General features: G+C 33.3%; 1 protein-coding gene across 1 annotated transcript in view; it reads right to left on the minus strand.

The window, feature by feature from the left end:
• LOC141903423 (regulator of G-protein signaling 7-like) overlaps window positions 1-22435 on the minus strand; it is a 269965-nt gene that overhangs the window by 166723 nt on the left and 80807 nt on the right. Inside the window, exon 6 of the mRNA XM_074791538.1 lies at window positions 13692-13768. Within this exon, the coding sequence (XP_074647639.1) occupies window positions 13692-13768 (77 nt within the window). The remainder of the gene's footprint in view (window positions 1-13691; window positions 13769-22435) is intronic.

Genomic DNA, 22435 nt, shown 5'->3' on the forward strand with positions numbered 1-22435 from the left:
TTTTGAATCTCGACTCTTCAGTGAGATGTTGAGCCTGCTTGATATTGATATGACCAGAACGACCGCCTATCACCCCATGGGAAACGGCCAGGTCGAGAATTTTAACAAGTCTGTAAGTTAATGTTGACCACGACGGTGAATGACTGGGACGAGAAACTTCAGTCCTGATTGATGGCTTTTCGTTCCAGTGTGCAGGAATCGAATCTAATGTGCGAAAAGCCATTTTTCATGATATTTGGCAGTTAGATGACCTTACCACTGGAAGTTTTAGTTAGCCCTCCTGAGAAACCTGTCCACCTGACCAAGTTTAGCCAGGACATGTGTAGAAACCTGACTGAAGCTCATCAGAAAGTCCGTGACAGGCTTGGAAAAGCCCAACGACGTCAGACAGCAAATTACGATAGATTTGCTTAGCGTTTTCACCGTGGGTGACCGGGTATAGAGGTATAGCCATGCCCTCAAGACTGGTGAGGCAGCCAAGTTCCATAAGCGCTTGATGGGTCCTTACATTATTGTTGAGAAAATCTCTGAGGTCACTTACCGGGTTCCGTTGGAGGGGGTTTAGGAACCAAGGTTCGGACAGTGCATTTAATTGATCATAAAGATGATAATATTGATATTATTCCTCATGATATAAAAAAAATAAATTAAAATTATATTTGGAAAAAAAATATTAGAATTTGAAAATGATTTAAAAGTTATAGTTAAAAAAAAATTTTAAAAGCAAAATTATATATCATTTTATTATAAGTGGTTCAGTTACAATTAGGTCTGTAATAACATTTTTAGCAATATGTTCACCATTAACACCTTTAGCTATCTCAATGATAGGACTATCATCAAGTGTTTTAACCGGAATAAGTTCAAAATTGAATATAAAAAGTAATAAAGAAAAAAGTAAATCTAATAAAAAAGTAATAAATAAATTAAAAAATACATTAGATTATATAATAAGTTTAAATGGTAATATAACAATTGATGAACAAGATTTAAAAGAATTAATGTTATTAATTTTTTATTATATAATAAATGGTAGATGGTTTACAAAAAGCTTTTCAATAAAATAAATCAATTAAATATAATATCCCAGTAATAGATTTTAATAAAAATATTACATATAGAAATGAAGTTGCTTTAAATTCAATAATTAATCTAGATATTTATGTTACTGAAACTAATAATTTTAATGTAAAGATGGAAAATATATTCCATGTATACTTAATTAATTTCAAAAAATTGAAAGATGAAAAACAATGGTTATTAAAATCTAATATGAAATATTGGCAGTACCAATTAAATTTTGCAGTTTATTGCGCAACTACAGGTTGTGGAATTAGTTGAAATGATCATTCAAATAATTCAAACTATATATTAATTCAAAGTTTATTCAGATTTCATCCTTATTTTCAAATCAGAATCAAATTAAATGAATTAGAATGTCCTTTACCGGGGTCAAAATATTTGAAAGAATTAGATAATAATATTACTTTATCAAAGTTTTATAAAATTTGTAACGAATTTAATATAAATATGAATAATTCTGATTTTAGAACAAAAATTGGAACAATTAGATCAATTCCATTTCCTGAAAATATTGTAAATTATTGCACACTTCCCATACCATATAATAGTTTTTACAATATATATAATAATCAATTGGGTTATGGTAAAATAGAAAACATGGATTTAAAAACATTAAATTTCAATAAATTACCGAAATTTTATGAAAATTTAAAACAAGAAAACAATAATGGTTGGGTTTTTTTTATTTTAGAAAATAGTGAAGGTTTTACAAAATCAAGAATTAGAAGAATTAGATATATTTTCTGATAAAACAATTAGAGAAATTATTAGTATAAGACTTGCATCTGATAAAATTGCGCACGGTAAAATTATGAGATTTTAAAATCAAAACTTTAGAAAAGGAATTATGTAAAGCACATGAAGAATTAAAACAATTAAAGTCTGATTTAAATCATCAAGTAATTGATGAAATAGAATTATTATTTAAACTAGAAGGTATCACAATTCTTTCGATTTTAACTGCTGTAACTATGATTTTTACAACAATAGGTTTAGCTATTTCAAATTCATTAAAATCTACACCAAATCCTAATAAACCGGATAAACCACCAAATGATAATGATTCTATACAAGATAAAGTTAAAGATGGTTTAAAAAATTAGCAAAATATTTATGGCAATTATCTCAAAAATCAGCTGCAGCTTTACCTGGAGTTTTAGCATCATTTGGTTTTGTTTTAATATATGCTTGAAATATTATTAGTTTTGCTGCTGAACATATTATTTTATTTTTAATTACAGTTGTTAGTGCAATTATTTTTGGACTAGTAAACATGATACAAAATAATTTTTTTTTTCTTAAATAAATGAGTTGGAGTAATATAAATCCTACTAAGAATTCTAGAATATCTAATTCAATTAAAGAGAGATCTCATCATATCATTACTCGTAATATATCTAATATTAATCCTGATGAAACTTTGTATGTTAGAATTCCTCGATTAACACAAAATACTTTTTACGTTCCAAATAGTATTCATTTATCAGCTGATATAAAAGTAACTGGTAATGATAATAATTATGTCGTAGATAATGTTGGAAGATATTTAATTAAACAATTAATTATAAAGATTGGACCAGAAACAGTTTTTTCATTAGATGATTATAATTTATTTACGCATCATAGAGATTTATGGTTAACAAAAAAAAATAAGATAATATGATATTTCAAGGCATCCAATCAGAAAACCAAAGTAAAGATCTGAAGCACATAACGTAGTAACTAATGACATAGATAATTTAATGAAATAGATTTATGGAAGCAAATATAAAATTCCATTAGACTTTGAATTGATAAATAATAATGCACCTTTATATAAATATCCAATTCAAGAAGATATTAGATTCAAAATAACAATTGCTCCTATTAATGAAATTGTGCAATCTATCGTTGTTAAAGATATGGGTTATAAATTATTGAATATATGTTTAGTATATGACACAGTAACTGATGAAAATATTGCTAACACATTTCAAACTAAATACAATCAATGATTTTCATTATTATATGATTATATTGATAAATTCAAAACTGTAACTATTAATGCAAATGATGAAATAATTAATGAGAATATTAACCTCCCAAGAAGATCTATTAAAGGTATATTAATACTTTTTACCATTGCAACATATTCCAATGGTGCGATAAAGGTTGATAATCATTATACTCCTGAAATATCAAAAGTAGAGATAACTATTGAAGTTATAGCAAATAAAATATTTTGTCAGGGAATGAGAATGATAGATCAATGGGTAGAAATTGAAAAAACATTTCATGATTGAAAAAAAATAAACTGAACATTGTAATATTAATCAAATTGATTATTATACCGGCAATAGATATGTATTATGGTTAGATTTTAGAACAGCAGAGGATAACCTATTCCATGGTTCTGGGAAAAAATTACAAAATACAAAAAATGGAATACAATTATTCATGAAAAACAAAAAAGAGGTTTAAATTACAAAATGCATATTTATATTATATCTGACGCGCAATTAAATATCATAAATTCTCAATTAGATAGCGTTATGTATTAATATAATCATCTTTAATAAAATTTTATATATTAAATGGAAGGTGGAATACATGAAATACAAACTCCAAGTGAAATGACATCAGATATATATTATATAATACCTTATGAATATAGTAAGTATTTTGGAGAATTCTATAATTAATTCAAGTATAGAATAAGTAAAATAGATAAGAATATTGAAACTGAAATAGAGGATAATATTGAACCTAAAATAGAATATACTAATAAAATTGAACCTGAAGAAAGAAGATACCTAAAATAGAGGATAATGATATACCTTCTACATATAATAATGATATACCTTCTACATATGATTGTAATATATATTGTTATCCATAATATTGTGATATATGTATGAAATATATACAATATAAAAATTGGGCATCACATAAGAAATCAAAGAAACATGTAGAAAAAGAAATAATAATGATAATGCAATTGAAACTAATGATAATAATATAACAGATAAAACTATTTATATATCTATATACTAGACATAAGTACGAATCTTGGAATAATTCTTGGAAGAATATATGATATAACATTTTAGAAAATAATATAAATTGATTATATTTAAAAATTAATTAGAAATATAAATTTAATACATATTTGTAACTTATTCAAACGTAAACTATGAACATTTGAAAATTTAACATAAATGTTTAACATTGAAAGTTTTAACATAATTCATATTTAGAATAATTATTGTAAAACTATTTATATATCTATGTACTAGACGTACGTAAGAATTCTTACCAAGATTCTTCCAAGATTCTTACTCGTATTTCTAGTACATAGATATCTAAATAGTTTCTATAATTTGAATTATATAAATTTTCTTTAATAAATTTATATTCATATGGAAATGGAAGCCTCAGTAATAATTTTGAACCTTTATTACTTTTTAATTTATACGTATATTCATTATGTAATTCAGTAGGTATAATTGGATTTTCTTCCAATGATTGTTGCATAGATTTTCTATCTTTGTTATAAAATAATACTAAATATCTGATGTTTTCCCTAAAAATTTTCACAATCGAATTATATTTTTGATTTAAAACCCATGTCGTTATCCCTAAATGTCTCCCAGAGAATGCTAGATAACATAGTATACTTAATATAGTCACTTTCTATAACTTTTGAATCATGTAAATTTGCACAATCGTCAAAAATAAATAATGTATTTGTTCCTTTATAGATATCTAATTTTACTTTTTATTTCATTATTAGCTTTATTTAATCTATCATCTATATGTTGTTTTGAAATAATATGTTGTGAATGAGAATTTATATTATATATTGGTTTATCTTTAGATTTTATAAATTTAACTTTAGCAGATATACTAATTTTAGGATACTCTACGTCTGTACTTATTCTTATAATATTTTTCATATTTTCTAAATGTTTTTTTTTCTTCTAATGTATTGCCTTTATAAAATTTAAATTCAATAGCAGCTGGTACAATATCACTTTTAAATGCTTCGGTTATTTGAATATCTTTTCTATCATCTAATGAATTAATATAATTTCTAGCATCTTCCATGTATGGTCTTTTATTGTTTAATTTATTTTTTGATTCTTCTAATTATGCTTTGTTTCTTATTAATATTTTCATCGAAATAATCTTCACCTAAAATATCATTTTTAATATTTCTAATATGACTTTTAGATTTTAAATGTTGTTCATAATATCTTTTGTTACTGAATTTTTAATTAACAATTATAATTTTTATTTTCCATCATTATGTCATGCAAGATACAATATAGGAGTTAAACATAGTTTTTACAGACATAAGATGAGGGACACAGTGCGAGCCTAGGGCTGTACTTATAATTACTAAGGCACTGTGCCCACGTGCATTATGTGCAAGGTGCAATACAAATAGATATATATATATATATATATATATATATATAACATTATAATATTCATCCATATTCATAACAATAAGAAGGATTATAATACTTAATGATAATAATAATAATAATAATAATAATAATAATAATAATAATAATAATAATAGTAATAATAATAATAATAATGATTATAATAATGTAAAAAAAAACAGATAAAGATTAATAGCAATAAAGGCAATGGTAACAATAATAATAAGTAATAATAATAGTAAATGTACTATTATATTAGTAATAGACAAGGAGAATCACAGTACAATATTTATGGATTAGCTCATTAATAACTATTCAGCTTCAGATTCTTGAAATCAGATACAAGAGATGATAGGCTTTTAGCATTTCTCAACTTGATTAGTAGGTTTTGCCAGATGATGGGGACTTGAGCAAAAAGCGATTTGTTGAAAATTTGAGTACGATGATATTGGATTCTGGGTAGATTTTTTCTTCTGGTATTATATGTATGGTGTAAAAAATTTGGATTGAATAGCTTGAGAATTGGATGTGGAAGGATTTTATTTACGTATTGATAGCCAAATTTAATCAGTTCTAATTCGACGAGGTCTTCAAATTTGAGGATTTTATACTTTTTGAAAAGAGGACTAGTATGGGCGTTAAATGATGAATTGTCAATGTATCTGATGGCTTTTTTCTGTAGTTTGAATAAAGTGCTTACTTGGGATTTAGATAGCATTGGGCCCCAGGCTACTAATGCATAGGTAAGGTGGGAATGTACATAGCTATGATAGAGTAGACGATTAGCCCATGGTAGGAGAAAATTTTTTACACTACGGAGAAGAAATATGTTTTTTTTAATTTTAGAGACAAGCTGTTTCAAGTGTGAATTCCAGTTCAGTTGGTCTTCAATTGTTAATCCTAGGAATTTGCATGATTTAGTGGGTGTTATAATCACTGGACCAAATCTTAAGTGGATGTCTTCAAGTTTTTTTTTTCGAGAAAAGGATTGCATGAGTTTTTGGTATGTTTAGCGTTAATAAATTTGCACGGAACCAGTCAATTAAAATCTTGATATCTTCGTCAATGACTTTTTGGATTGAATCAATTATATCAATTTCAAAAAGAATATTAGCATCATCTGCGAAAAGAATTGTTTTGGAACTTTTTAGGTCATGATTAAGGTCATTAATATATATCAAAAAAAGCAAAGGACCGAGTACCGAGCCCTAGGGGACACCAAAGTTGATAGGTTTTAATTGACAATCTGTATTCAGCTTATAATTAACATACATTTTTCTGTTTGTAAGATAACTTTCAAACCATTTATAGCAGTGACCCCTGATTCCATAATGGGAAAGCTTAAAGAGTAGGTGACTAACATCAAGGGAATCAAAAGCATTTGACAAATCTAAAAAGAATGCGAGAGATGTTTTTTTATTTTCAATGTTATTTAGTATGGCGCCTAAAAATTCATTTATAGCGTGGCCCGTTGAGTGATTTGGTCTAAACCCATACTGGCTCGTATAGATTATATTATTCTTGACTAAAAAAGAATAAAGCCTAGAATGTACGAGTTTCTCGAGGATTTTGGAGAAAACTGGCAGCAGCGAAATTGGTCGGTAATTAGAAAAAAGATCTTTGTCGTTGTTTTTAAATATAGGGATAACCTTCGCTATTTTCATATCATCAGGGAAAATTCCTTCCTCGAGAGATTTATTCATTATTTGGGTTAATGGTTTGAGAATATTTTGCTTTACTTTTTTAACTATTAAATTATTAATATTATCGTGACCAGAACTGAGTTTGTTGGGCAGAGATTTGATTAGTAAATCAATTTCCTGTTCATTTGTAGGGCTAAGAAACATTGAGTTAGTGTTTTGGTTTGGTAAATAACTAGTAAAGTCTCTGTTCGATTTCGGAATCTCATTTGCAAATCTTTCTCCAATAGTACAGAAATAATCATTGAAGCCATTTGAGATCATCATTGGATCAGACGTCACTTTGCCGTTAATTATAAAGCTATTAGTTGTCACTGAAGTTTTATCTCGGTTTTTCCCAATGGCTGTTTTCATAAATTGCCAGAGCTTTTTAGAATTATTTTTAAACATGGTTAATTTGTTAGTTTGAATAGTAATCAAGTTTTTGTCGTCTTTTGATATAGTTCAGATTGTTTCTATATAGGACATATTCCTTATATTTCTGGTCATTTTTATTTCGGCGAATACAATTCTTATATAGTTTATCACATTTCCGTGACGATTTTAAAATGGATGGCGTCATCCATTCTTCTCTAATGTGCTTTCTAGCTTTAACTTTCATTACAGGCGCTACATCGTCCACTATATTACTGAGTTTATTGATAAAATAAGAATAACTTTCATTGGCATTCATGTGAGCGAGGCCAGTCCAGTCAGTTGTTAGTAATTTTCTATTGATAAGGGCAAAGTTATTATATGATAGGTTACGCTTGGTGGTTTCAGTGCTTTCTCGATACTTGGTAATTCCTCTTATTGATACTATACAAGGTAAGTGATCCGAAATATGAGTGGTCAAAATTGCACTACTGGCCCGTGAACAGAGATTTGGTGACAAATAGATATTATCAATCAAGGTAGCACTTGAGTGAGTAATTCTAGTTGGTCTCAAGATGGAAGGAAACAAATTGCTATTTAGGTTACAGTCTAAAAATTTGGATGTATTATTATGAGAATTAATCTTAATATAATCTATATTTTGATCCATTCCAAGAATAATGTCACTTTTTTCCTTTTTAATTGTTTTAAGTAAGTTATCATAGCTTGAAATAAAGTCATTCACAGGGGTGCCAGGTACTCTATAGACTTCACCAATAATCAAATTGTTTTGAAAGGATTTGCCCTTCCTGATCTCAATGAAACAAGATTCGTATTTGCCTTCTTCATAAAAGTTTAGGTCGGTCCGCGTTCTGAATGATAAACTATTTTTCACAAAAAGTGCAACTCCCCCTCTAGATAAGTTTGTACGGTGTACCTCAAATAATGAGTATCCTGGTAAAATATAAGTTTGAGCATTATGATCAGTAAGGAATGTTTCACAGAGCATAATTACATGTAGTTCAATATTTTGATGCCTAAAGTTTTCAATTAACATTTTCAAATTATCAATTTTACTTGGGAGACTATGTATGTTACACTGTAGAACGTTAAACGTAGAACTTTTTTCACTGTTAATTAAATCAGAAAAAATTATCCGGTTCAATATATGGACACCTAAAATTGCAGATTGCAGATCCTTCATCATCTAGAATATTGTTTAGATTGTAATCATCATCTTTAAATCTATTGAAAAAATTCTCATTGCCTAAACACATGGGCCCTATTCAAAGAAATTTGATATGTTTGATAAGTTTGAGCTGAAAAAAAACAAACGAATAATTAAGAAAAACAAAAATGAATAAAATAATTATGATAATAGTATTTATATAAGGATACCGAAAAAGAAAAGGAATAAATTGCAATATCCTTTCACACTAAAGCGACATCACAACGAGTGATGGCAAGTGATCAAGTTAATGTATTGAGAATATCCCCACTAAGTTAAATACCTAATGGCATAGAAAGACAAATAATAAAGAATGCCTAGGTATAATGTCAGGCATTTTAACCATTAGATTTATCAAAAACTGATATAATTAATTTTTATATAGCATAATCTAAGTAGTAAATACAAAATAGTAAATCGAGCTGGGAGAGCATATACATGAATATATATACAAATCATGTATAAATCTCCTAGGTCATAAGTAGGCTTTCGCATGATCGAGTTGAGCAGGTATTAGCCGTACGATATAGTATAGAAAAGTTGATATGTTCGTAGCTTGGGACATAGATTTTACATCGGTAGAGGCTCAAACATTTTTATATTAAGTTTCTTTCCACTCTGACAACTATTACCAAAAACTTTACCATTGATCGTCCAGACTTTGGTGTAGAGACCTGAATTAACAGCCCTATTCACAAGTTTAATGATTTCAGGGCAAAGATCCTCGCGTATGGTAATCCCAGAGTTTTTCAACCTAGCCCGTTTTTGTATGATCCCGTCTCGCACTTTCCTATCAAAGAATCGCATTATAATTGTGTTCGGATACGGCTTGATGTTTTTGTCAAATTTTTGCTGTCTAGATGGTACACGGTGAGCTATTTCGATATCTTTGGTGCTGAGCTTTTCACTTTCACTTAGGTTTAGGTGCTGATTCAGTTTATCAATAGATAATTGTGTGCAGTCCTCAGTTTCAGTCTGGATTAGTCCACCTATACGAATATGAGTACGTCTTGAATATTGATTATTATCCACGGCTAGCCTGCGCGTTTCATAGTTATGGTTTTTTGTTTCACTTATCTCTGGTTTCAAGTCATTTATTTCCTGCGTAAGCATTGTTTTAATTTCAATTAATTTAGCTTCGTGTTGAACTTTGTTCTGCTCCAAGTCGTAAACGCGTTCTTCAGTACGGTGAACCAAGTTTTCGATTTCTTTATTATGGGCTTGGAGTCTTTTATCAAAGAGATCAAGTATCTCATGTTTAAAATTCGTTATTTCCTGTTTGATGTTTGATAATGCGTCAATTTTCTGATTCATCTCGCTTACTGAGACAGCTAGGTTCGCAACACTCTCATCGAGAGACGATAAATCGGTTTCAATAGTTGAAATTCGTTCTTTCCTCTTTTTGGCGGGGGGTGCAGATTTCGATATCTCAGGTTTTTGAACTATGGCATTAGCAAAAACTTCAGATTCAGACTCATTGAGTGTATTGTCTAAATTATCAGTAGTACCGGACTTCATTGTTCCTTTGGAACACAACATGCTGGTTATATTGGTTTTGGTGGTCATTTCAACTCGGTTTGCTCGATTAATCAGTATGTGTCAGTATGTATCGTTGATGGGTAATTTTCGTAGTTTTGATAGGTGTCAAGTAGTCCAAACCCAAGTAAGTGACTACTGTTCGGTTGAGTCAATATCAACGTGTCAACTGACAGCTGTCAATCACGCAATCAACAATGAAAATCAGTAATAATCGAGCCGTAGTTTTATAAAACTTCAAAAATCACCATGTTAGAATAATAGATCCATTCTCTGTTTTTTACAATCCGTTCCGTATAATCCATACGAATCAGTTTCAACACATCCATTTGGTATTTTACTGGTTAAAATGGCTGAAATCCTGCAGTGCTACAAGACCAGCTGACCACTGTCGGCCATGACACCTGAGTTGATAATAATTAATAATATTCTATTTAAGAATTCATACTGTGTATTTGTTTACTCTCCATTTATTATACATATTCTTTATTAAAATTGATTTCATTAATATAATATTCATTTATATAATGTTCATATATATTACTATCCTACTTAAGTATCATTTGGAAAGTAAATCTCAAAAAGTAGGAATTAGAGGGCACTTGACCTTTAAAGCTTCAAATTATGTACGTACAAAGATTCTGTAAATTTGGCAGCCGACCACACAACCATACAAATATTTCGATTTTTATTTCAAAGTCAAACTCCCCGTTTCCTTGCCGGGACGTGTTGGTTAACGCAGCCGGTGCAGATGCTGAACAAATATTAAGCGGCACCTAGCGGATTTTTTAGGAGTCGGCCTACCCTCTAGGATACATTCGATAGCGAAATGGCGTCGCAGCGAACTTAATTTTATTTTATTGACCGTTTTCCTAAGAAAAATGTCTACTCACAGCTTTGTTTGTAACTTATAAAAAGCACAACATCTTACAACTAAATGGGTTGGTACACCTCTGATGTCCCCCCCGCTTATAAGCTATGTCTATACTCCCCACCCCCACTTATAAGCTATGTCTATACTAGACCAATTCCTCAGCTAACAATCGGGAAACGCTGTCTACACTAATTGAAAACGTTGGGTATTGTAGCAAAGCCGATATCATTTGGCTCGTAGAAATAAACCTCATACCATGTAAAACCTATGTAACTAACAAAGGGTCTTAATTCTGGAAACCATGTCATTTAAATTTGCTCATCTATTTGTAAAGTAATAGGCATAGCCTACGACAAGCCTAAAATTTATCTCGAGAAATGAAGGTTCTATCGTGCTAACGTTTTTTTTTTCAATGCAGCCCCCGAGTGAGCACAACATAAACTTCAGCGCCCTGAATTCAATGATTGTTGGAATTTACTTCGGACTATTTCCTAACTATGAACCAAGTTTGAAAAAAATATCTCGAAGGCTGAGCCCTCTCCAACAACAGCATGATATTTCGTGATCCTAGGTGAAATACGCGTAGTTACAGATGTTTATAAATACGCGGTATCGACCATCGACCATCGACCATCGACAAGTCAAAACCTAGCCTATATGCCACACCCCCTAATGTCGAGCGTAAAAATACATTTCATATTTTATTTAGTGAGTTGTAGAATGGTAATACAGAAATCTTAGTTCATGGAAGTTGACAGAGTTTCTTCGACAAAGGTTTTTGGGTGTATTTATAAATAACGAGACGAGAAGTACAATATAGGTAAACTATCTATTTGACGCACGACCTTTTGCTACTAATGTATAGAACCTTCATCATGGAAATGAGTCATTGGGTGTAACTGTAAACAAAAGATTATCATTGGAGGATCACAAATTCAGTTTGTAACTAGACAGACATACCCCTCGGCAAGTGAGTGAGAGTAATGTAGAGAATGCAAAAGTATAATAGGGTAAATACACTTGACACTAAGTTTCTCGTCAAAAATAGGTTTCGATATGACTGTGGGGCCAATCTTGGATTACATCTTTATGCATCAAAAACACTAGGATTTATCCGTCTCCTCCTTTAATGCACATACCAAGTCATACAAAAATCAGTAAAAAACTATCGATTGTAGAGTAAGAACGTGGTCCATAATCCATATTTCACACAGAAATGCGGTTGCTTTCGATGTCCCATAGCCTATATGCCAAAGATAATTGGACTTATCCTTTTCCCATCATACCATATTTCAAGTATGAATAAAATCAGTCCAAAACTCTACACCTTAGAGCAGTGACAATATCCATATTGGAGGCTCGTGCTGAGTGGACCCTGAACCCGTAAAACTTTTGAAGTGCCCTTTAAAATAAAAAAAAAAATTGGGGTCTAGACCGTCACGGGTTTTTTTACAACAATCCATTCTTAAATGATTAATTAAGGCACCCTCTCCATATTTTCAATATTTTCAATTTCGTGGCCATTTTCACGGTAAAGAGTGTCCTCTTTCCTTAAAATAGAACCGCCCCTCAGAAAAGCTCGGCACGGGCCTATTTTGGCTATTCAAGACACTGAAATGACTGCGCGGGCCATCTTGGATGACCTACACACATTCAAAACCCTCCCTGTGCCTTTAGTCCATATAACTAAGTGATAAGAACATCGGTATAAAACGGCGACTACGATGCGGAAACAAACTCCAAATAGCTGACACACCAACATGACTGTGGCAGTCATCTTTGATGACATGTATACCGTTTTTTAAAAACAATACAGTTCATCCTCCTAATATCAACCACTATGGTTAAAAAAACTCAAAAATGGCTGTTTTACATGTCGAAATGGCCGTATCGTATTGTCCAAAATTGTCTGTAGAGCGGGAACAAGCTCAAAAATGGTTATTTTACACACCTCAATTACTGTGGCGGCCATCTTGGAGTACCTGTGTATGTCAAAAACAATGGGGCTCATCCTCTTCACACCCAAAGCAAACTAACCAAGTAAGAAGAAAATCTAACAAAAACAGCGTGTAGAGCGGGAACAACATCTGCACGCCCGTCCGACCGCCCGTATTGTATTTTACTTTTATTTTACTGGGCCCCTTCTCTGAAAAACCTTTCCAAAATCGATTAGCACATCTCCTGGTTTACCAGTATTTCAAAAAATATATAACATTCCTTAGATTATCGTGATAATGTATTGTGAACTTCCATTCTATGTATGAATGTATTCACTGTGTGTGCGCGCTTGCGCGCGCGCGCCCGCGCGCGTGTGGGTGAGGTGCATGAATGTGAATGTGAATGAATGTAATTCGGCTCCGATAGATCCTTGAGATCTCCCAGTCTAGCCCACAATTTGTGTTACATTTGTTCAGTGTATATTATATGATATGTATAATTCAATAATGTGAAGATTTATAAAACGTTTTGAATTAAATTTGACATACCTGACCTGTTCCTCTGCTTGCGTATGGATGAACTCAAGTTTATCACAATGATCATTCTGCAATTTGGTTAAGGCAAGCTAAAAAGATACACATCAAAGTAATAAGCTAGAGTTTCCTATTTACCGTTGATTACGGTTGGAGCAGGGGAACAACATTTCATCAAGATTCGTAGAAGTTCCTAATTCAAAAGCAGGAACAGAAAATTTCTCCTAAACTCATCGATTTTCCGTCAAGATTAGTATTAAACCCCGAAAAAATCAAAATAAATATTTTATCTCTTGTACGATTCCTAGTAGGAGCTTTTCCTCCACCTATTTCATTCCGTTTTTGTTTAGACGAAAGGGCTCATTTCGCTAATTCTTACTCAATCATTTTATGACTGAAAGAGGAAGTTTACTGCCAATCTAAGGCCATAGATTGCCTATGAAGCGTGCCCGTGAAATTTTTTATCGACTTCCGGCGATTGTTAAAATGCAGCAAACCGCTTCAACACGAAATTTTGGGGCTTCGGCTCAGCAGAAAAATGTCCATGTCCCTACACTGTAAAAAAAAGTTCGGAGAGTGCCGTTTTAGCGGCAAATTCCGACAATAAACGATAAATTACCGATAAATCACGGACTTGAAGACATTTATCTGTCGGCACGTTCCAGATTTTGATCATATCACAAATCGGACAAAATTTCGTCGGACGTCGAAAATTTTGTGATCTGATACGGAATTAAGACGCAAAATAACGAACGTGATACCGATTTTCGAAACATCGGCGCGTGCTCCGCTTTGTTTCGGGGATCTGAATGAAAATCTCGGTTGATCTCCGGCATTTGACGGAACGCTCCGATTATCTACGGCGAGTCGCCGGCTTAAAGCCCACGCGCAAGGCCTATAGATTGCACAAGATTGCTCGTTGGTCAAGATAGCGGACGCAGACAGGGAAATCGGAGTCGCAGCAAGAAATCCTAATAGTTTTGCGGTAAGAGGGTTCATTTGAAATTACTTGTATTAGGTCTAATAGATCGTTATGCTAAGGCCTCGCAGAAGAAGTGAACTTAGGCTGAAATCCCTATTACAAAAGGCCTACGTTAACGTTTTTGAGGTGATGTTTACCTGGACCCTCACCTCGCTTGCCAGGGTTTTGTGTGATTGCCGCCCGCTGAAGCTCACGCCAACACAAACCCTGGCTGCAAACCCCTGATCGATTTATTACATCTTCCAAAATCTGATTGGTTAGACAGACTGGTGGGCTCTGACCGGGAACCTGTGATTCTGGCCGACGTAATTGACCGATGAACGGTTTGCGGCTTTGGTTTGTGTTGGCGTGTGATTCAGCTGTCAGCAATCAAACCCTGGCAAGTGAGGATGTGGTTTCTGTTTAACTACTAAATATAGGCCTTTATATGAATCTTCGATTAGTGTACTCGATTATGCAAAACGTGTTATGAGCATGGATTATGTCATAATGCGTCATCTTTATGAACATAGGTTATCATAATCGATGAGCATACTCGCTCGGCGAGCAAGTATGCCGATTACCTAATCCAACCAAGATGGCGTTCTCCGGAGAAATCGCGGCTGGCATTTTTATGTCCCAACGTACCCGGTTATGATAATTGACACTAATCGACTACATAATCCAAATAGCTAATCTATTTCTATTATGCTGACTCATAAAAAAGCTTTATATAGCACCCATCATCTCGGGAGTTTCTCTGACCACTAGAAAGGAGCATCATCTAAAATTACATTTGAAAATCATCTCAGTATGTGATGCGTTTTGGTATTATTTTCCTCAGCCGCATTTGTCGATCGCTAATGGATTCTTTATTCCAAAAAACGCTTATGGACTTGGTGCAAAATACCATTGTTAATTGAAGTCAAGCGATACAACTCGCTATGAAACCACCTATTACTGGCTCAATTTTTCGGCATGATTATAAACTTTGGTGGTATATATGTTTCGTTTTTTTTTCATGATGAATTTTCTAATTAATCATGGGTCTATTTCATAGGCATGGGTTAGTTAACCCGAGATGTAATTACCCCTAAACGATACATATGAGTTTTCAAATTTTGAGGCTTTTTGTGTTGTTGTTTCACTTGTACAATATCTTAAAAGTTTTTCTTACTGAATCTCTTTTCAGTTTTTGTTCAAATTCTTTTTAACCCTGCGATGCGTATTCATACTTATTTCTACGGAGCAATGTATGCGTGATTATCTGTTTGTCTCCATACATTGTTCTAATACTCCCCACCACGACTATGGGAAGCTTCTACAGGGTAAATATCAACATTTACTCGTCTCACATACTTATGTTCTTTATTCGAGATTCCGTTAGTACAGACAGAATCCATTTTGACGGATCTTAAGCTACAGATGCAGTTGTGTCAACTAGGGTAACTACCCGTGATGAACAACCTCTCGTGAATTATCAACAATCTAGTACATGTAGTAGTAAAACAATGACCACAACATCATCTCTTCTATAAGTTGATTATAATGGCAGAAGAGTTGTCGTCACGAGAGGAAGTTGTTTTAATGACTTCATTTTTGAATGGTAAGTTTTACCTAATTGATTGTCAGGCTTCCATCACGAGATCCTTATTTTTCTACTGTTCTTTCTTTTACTGTTCTTTCGGCTACTTAGTTACGTTAATAGTGGGTCGGTCTTGATGATACCTGCGTGTAGTGCAGTGCAAAATATGGCCCATCGCGCCACCTAGGGACAGACCAAGGCACTAAAAATGTGTTTGCTTTTCAGCGACATGACCTTGTAGGTGACCTCATAACTGAGATAACAGGGACGATATTCATGAAGATATCTTCGTGAATTCCATAATGCCTCGTGCATACGACCTCTACAAGCGACAGATTTGAATCTGAGCCTGAGAACCGTTGTCGCCTATTGATTGTTTTCAATGTAACTTTTTCGATGTTTGTTATGATTCATGTGTGATAGAGTGAAAATTATTTACTGTAAGCTGGCGACCCTTTATGGGTGTTCGTGGAATCACGGTTGACTTCCTGGAGGTGTTGTCAGTCTTTAGAATTCTACAAACTTCATATTTTCAATTCAATTTCACTTTATTGATCACACTTTCAAATCTGAAATGTGATATATATATATACGTACAACACCCCCATAATCGAACGGACAGTATAATACATATTCGAGGGAGGAAAGAGCATCGTAACAGGACTCAAAAACCCCTTTTTCAGTAATTTGTTCCGGCTGAAAGTACACGTTTCATTCTCCATGTAGATAAATTACTATTCGAGGAAATGTACTGACTCCCTAGATTAATAACGGAAAATTCCAGTTTAATTTGTAAATGATTCATTCCAATGTAGAAAGAATTGGCAAATACTGTTCAATACCAGCTGAGCATTCAGTTTAGGAATTATACAGTATAGTATGCAAACGAGTGTCTTTTTCCTGGACATATCGTGATTTAAAAATAGTTCATGGTGTAATCTAGGCCTACTTGTTAGGCATGGACATGTTGTACTTTGCAAGCATCAATCATGAAATATTTGTAATGCATCAATCATGTCCATGATTGAAATAAAGTTTGGATGAATTTGATTTAATTGATTGATTGGTACACGCCACTGATTTTACCGATTACAGTACTTTCAATTAACATCATCGACTATGAATATTTGATGAAACACAATAATACTTGCTTTTGAGCTTGGATTCAAACACCAGACTTTTCGAACTAAGAAATTAACCATGCAAATTGATTAAAAACAGCAACGACTATCCTCGAAATAATTGCAAATGGCGCCGTGCGTGCCTGCATGCTCATTCCAAGTCCTTTGCTAGCCGTCGTCAACGGTTCGAATCCCGTAAATACCTGCTAATTTTTCGAAGTCGTTTTTGAATATTTATATTTTTTAGAACTCAACAGCGAATGTAAAAACATATCATAACCTTATTTTATTTATTAAGCCGAATGAAAATACAAACTCAATAGTCCGTGGACATTGGTACTTGGTTTTTGCGCAGTAAAAAATCTAACCATAAATCTAATCATGTGTTGAAAATGTTGAAATAATGAGTACAGTTATGGAAATATTCTTATTCCAACATGGATTCTATGACAAAAATGCAGATGTTCAGAATTTGGAACCAACATGGGAATGGTTCATATCCGAAATATTCACACTGTGTTGCAAATTGGAATAACTGATGTTAATCACATGTGTTATTCTAATGACATGTGTGATCCTAGCGGTTACACATGTGATCTGTGTTGTTGAGCCAATCACATGTGTGAATCACACATGTATTTCTCAATCACACATGTATTTCAGAATCACACATGTGATCATGTGTTATTCACACATGTGATATGCTCCACAACACAGATCACACATGTGATAGCTGGAATCACATGTGTTTTCTGTGTCTTTCACACCTTTCACACATGTAATGTGTGTTATTCACACATATAACATGTGTGAATTTTTTGTAAGGGGACTGTGGAATCTTCCCAAATTGCGTAGTCTACAAGCATGCGTCGAATATCTTATGTTTAAGGTTTTAGTTAGGTCCACATATCGTGTTAGGTGAAGGATAGGGTAAGGTTTAGATTTAGGTATAATGAACATAAGACCTACTTTTTTGGAATAAAACTACAAAGTGCGTAGTTTTCTTAACTAGCATAAAACCTATAGCTAATATTTCATGTTTTAGGACTCAGTCATGTTTAGATAGTTGGTTTGATCAAAGATTAGGGTTAGGGTGAGGTTAAGGCATAATAGTAGTGAGCATTTTATCTTGATACAACGGACCACCGGTCAATGTCAAGTTAATTTAAAATGTTTAGTCTAATGCTTAGTTATATCACGGTGTCCACGATCTCTACACTGTAAATATCATAACATTAAAAATATCACTCATTCGCTAAAATCAAAGTCGACTTTACACAGTAAGTTACACCCTGACGATTTCCACGCTAAAATCAAAGTACTAAGGCAGTGTATGGTACCACGTTGACGATGTCCACGCTGTCTACACTAAAATCAAAGTCTATACTAAAAGGCATAGTACGGGCTACGCTGACGATGTCTACGCTGTCTACACTAAAATCAAAGTCCATACTATAAGGCATAGTAAGGGCTACGCTGACGATGTCCACGCTGTCTACACTAAAATCAAAGTCTATACTATAAGCCATAGTAAGGTACCACGCTGACGATGTCCACGCTGTCTGCACTAAAATCAAAGTCTACTATAACACACAGTACATATACAAGGTACGACGCTATCACAGTCGATTTCACTAAGTCAAGGTCTACTGCAACTCAGCACAACGATTTGGTGGCGCTACTAATGAAAAAATATTTCAATTCAATTAAACTTTATTTACATGTTACAAAATCAACATTCTCCATTTACATGATTTAAACTAATAAACATGCTCCTCTACGACACCTAAACTGCAGTCATACCAAAACGTTATCTTATTTAGGTAAGTTTGTCTTACGTAGATATTGTATTATGCTGTATTTATAGGCCTTGTCATTGAAATTAGATGTGTTAAAAGGAATTGTTGAAATTCCTTTATGAAATCAAATTTCCCGCCATTTTGTATGCTAATTAAGTAGGTTAGAAAGTGGTCGTATCTTCGGTCTTCTATCAGAATATCGTATGTAAATAGTAAATGTTTGGAAATCGAGATATAAATTGGTAGAAAAAGCTGATTACTAAGTGTGATATGTAATATGTAAGTTACTCTATTGTTTTGTGGACAATTCAATGAAGATGTTGTGAGATAACGTTCTCCTTGGATGGAGATTATAAGTATATAAATTAATAGTTGTTGAGAGGTGGTCAGTCTTTAGAATTCTGCCATATAGGCAGGATATTCTGTATTTTTTTAATAAAGTTTCTTGTACGTATACAACAAAATTTGTATCTTATTTAGATTAACTAAAGTCATCAGTTCCTGGTGAGAAGAAACGGAAGGTCAGTCGCCAAGACAGTTGGTGGTTGTGTTCACCACGAAATATCATCGCCCAACGATCCGGAGGATCCCGCTCTGTGACACATGCTTTATATTTTCTTTTTAGTATCGCTGCAACTTATCGTTCCAGTAGAAGGTATTTGTCTCCATCTACTCGATGAAACAGATGTTGACGATGATTTATTTCAAAGTTTGGAACCATTATCTCTTTATCTCGATTAATAGTCACGTATGATCATAATCATGGGCCAGTTTCTCAAAGCACAACTATTTTTAATGATGATTAGGGCTTATGTTTTCATGTCAGTTGAATCATTAACTGGTATTCATTATTCTTATCCCAAGAGAACCCAAGACCAAATGTATGTGTCAAAGTCATAATGTATTGTAAAAATAGTAGAGTTGCCAAATTTCGTAATATCACAAAATAAGCACATTCAGCATCTTAACAGTCCTCATAAAACCAATTAGGCATTGTGAAGTTCAGTTATTACGTACTCATGGCGACGTAAACGTGTCTGTTGTGAAACAAAGTCCATCCTTGCACTCATGTCCCAATTTTGGTCAGTTTTATCTATTCAATACAAATCACAGCATTCATGTTCTTGTAACTGTATTGGCTAGTAGGCATATTTATCAGATTGCACATCCTTTTTTTGTAACTGGACATCTCGATGAAGGTGGACATTGTCCGCTCACATTCTGTAAACATGTAAAAGAAAGAAAAATTAGGTTAATATAATACATCTCAATCCAGTAATGCATACACAGTAAATACATATACAGTAGGCCATAGTTTCTCCCTGTAAATAGTATTTTGAATGCTGATTGTTAAATTTTGCATCAGACATAAAGAATGATAGTGACCCACGCTGAATAACACAGCTGACTGGAACCATCCTCATCGTTTACCACATTAAAAACGAGGCCTACGTGTGCTACCAGTACTACAGATAACATCTAACAACAATGTAGTGTCACCATTTACCTGGTCTATAATCTGTGGCTGGATGACTACACACATATTCATGCACTCTTCATTTCCATCGGGCCGCCATTTTGAATTCATTGTAAAAACTTAAAGGTTATGAAATCTGCCACCAGATGTCAACGTAGTATGCCCATATGTGTCCCTATGGGCTTTCTGAGTGACTTAAATTTTTTCGTTGTACTGAAAATTTTCAGGGGGTAAAAGTTGCTGGGACAAATATGACCCCATGGGTTCTCTTGGGTTATACATGTAAGCTAAATTGAATATTGATGATGGAGTTGATGTTTTGTAAATTGTAAAAAATCAAAATTTAGACTTATTATGTTGTATAGTAAAGTTTAATTACGCTTCAGGACCCAGTTCCACAGTTCTAAATTAAAATCTGACGACTAGATTTAACTCATTGAAAATGAACTTCAGTTAACCCTCGATAAACCGCCCTCCCATATCCCACCGCCCCCGCTCACTGCCAGGTTTTCTCAATTACATCTCAATACACATAGTAAAACAACGATATACCGCCTTACTTTCTATAACGCCAAAAATGAGTATATTTAATTGTGGGGGCAACATAGAGACGTGTTTATTTGTAGCATTATTACTATGAATATATCTTAATAATCAATATCTATCTGACACTTGTCGTTGAGTGATCTTTAATGACTGTTTGGACAGGTGTCATCATAGCTCCTACACCTGTCGTGACATGTCTTGGTGACCACACAACCAGGGGTATAAATATAAGGGGGTTTAGTTGAGTGGAACAGAGTTTCCGATAGAAAGTCGGAGTTGTGGTGAGGCTCGACAGTCAGATTTGGGGCTCCTTAAGCTCCGATAGATCTATGGGCTGACTATAGTCGTGAGCTTGTGCGTATATCAATAAATGCAGTCCTTCGTTAATTACCTTGGTGATGAACTGATTTCCTATGGGCGTGATGTTATTTTGCGAGGTTTTAGAAAACTGTGGAGATACCCATAGGCGTAACTTGAAGAGGAAACTTTAAACCTCTTCAGTGCCATTGCGAAAAAACCGAAATCGCAGAATAGCGCGGACATGCAACGATGATTGAAAGACGGACAAATGCGAAACCCAGATATCGATATTCTTGTTGCCAGTTCACTCGACGAGATCGAGTCGGGCGTATCGACAAAGGAACTAAAAGACTTATTTCCTCACGCGATGTACGAAACTGATCATTTCCTTCAGTTGTGTACCCATTCAATTGGGTATGATTTCAGTAATTTTAAGCCGAACGTTTCGCAACGATTGCATCTTTTATGCTAGGACATGAAAGCAAAGGAACTTGTTGACAATGGAACATTAAATGGATCGGTGTGTCCTCTTCAAATTCTTGCAACATTTTTCAAGGAAGAATACAAAGATTTGTCTATGAAATCTACGAAGAAGGATTTGCCGACAACACTTCATTGCTGAAATTGGTAAGTATAGCCTTTTAAGGATACTTATTATTATGGATACTTTTTATTTATGATCTTATTGCAGGTTCCTTTCTTAATTCAGAATGGCTACCACCCTGGATGCTTGGATACCAACAGTTCCTTCTAATTTTCAATGGAAATATTTTATATTTCTAAGTGATTTCTTCCAAATGACAAATGACAGCATTTTTATTTGAACACATTGTAGCAGGTACCACATTCTATAGAACTCACCATGCAACTAAATATATCATATTTTCTGATCCATTGGATCTCATAAAAAAGCGGAATTCTCATGGGAGAAATTCCTTAGATTTCTTTAGACTTAATTCTGTGAATTGTT

The sequence above is a fragment of the Tubulanus polymorphus genome, chromosome 4 (assembly GCF_964204645.1).
Source record: "Tubulanus polymorphus chromosome 4, tnTubPoly1.2, whole genome shotgun sequence".
Classification (NCBI taxonomy): Eukaryota; Metazoa; Nemertea; class Palaeonemertea; order Tubulaniformes; family Tubulanidae; genus Tubulanus; species Tubulanus polymorphus.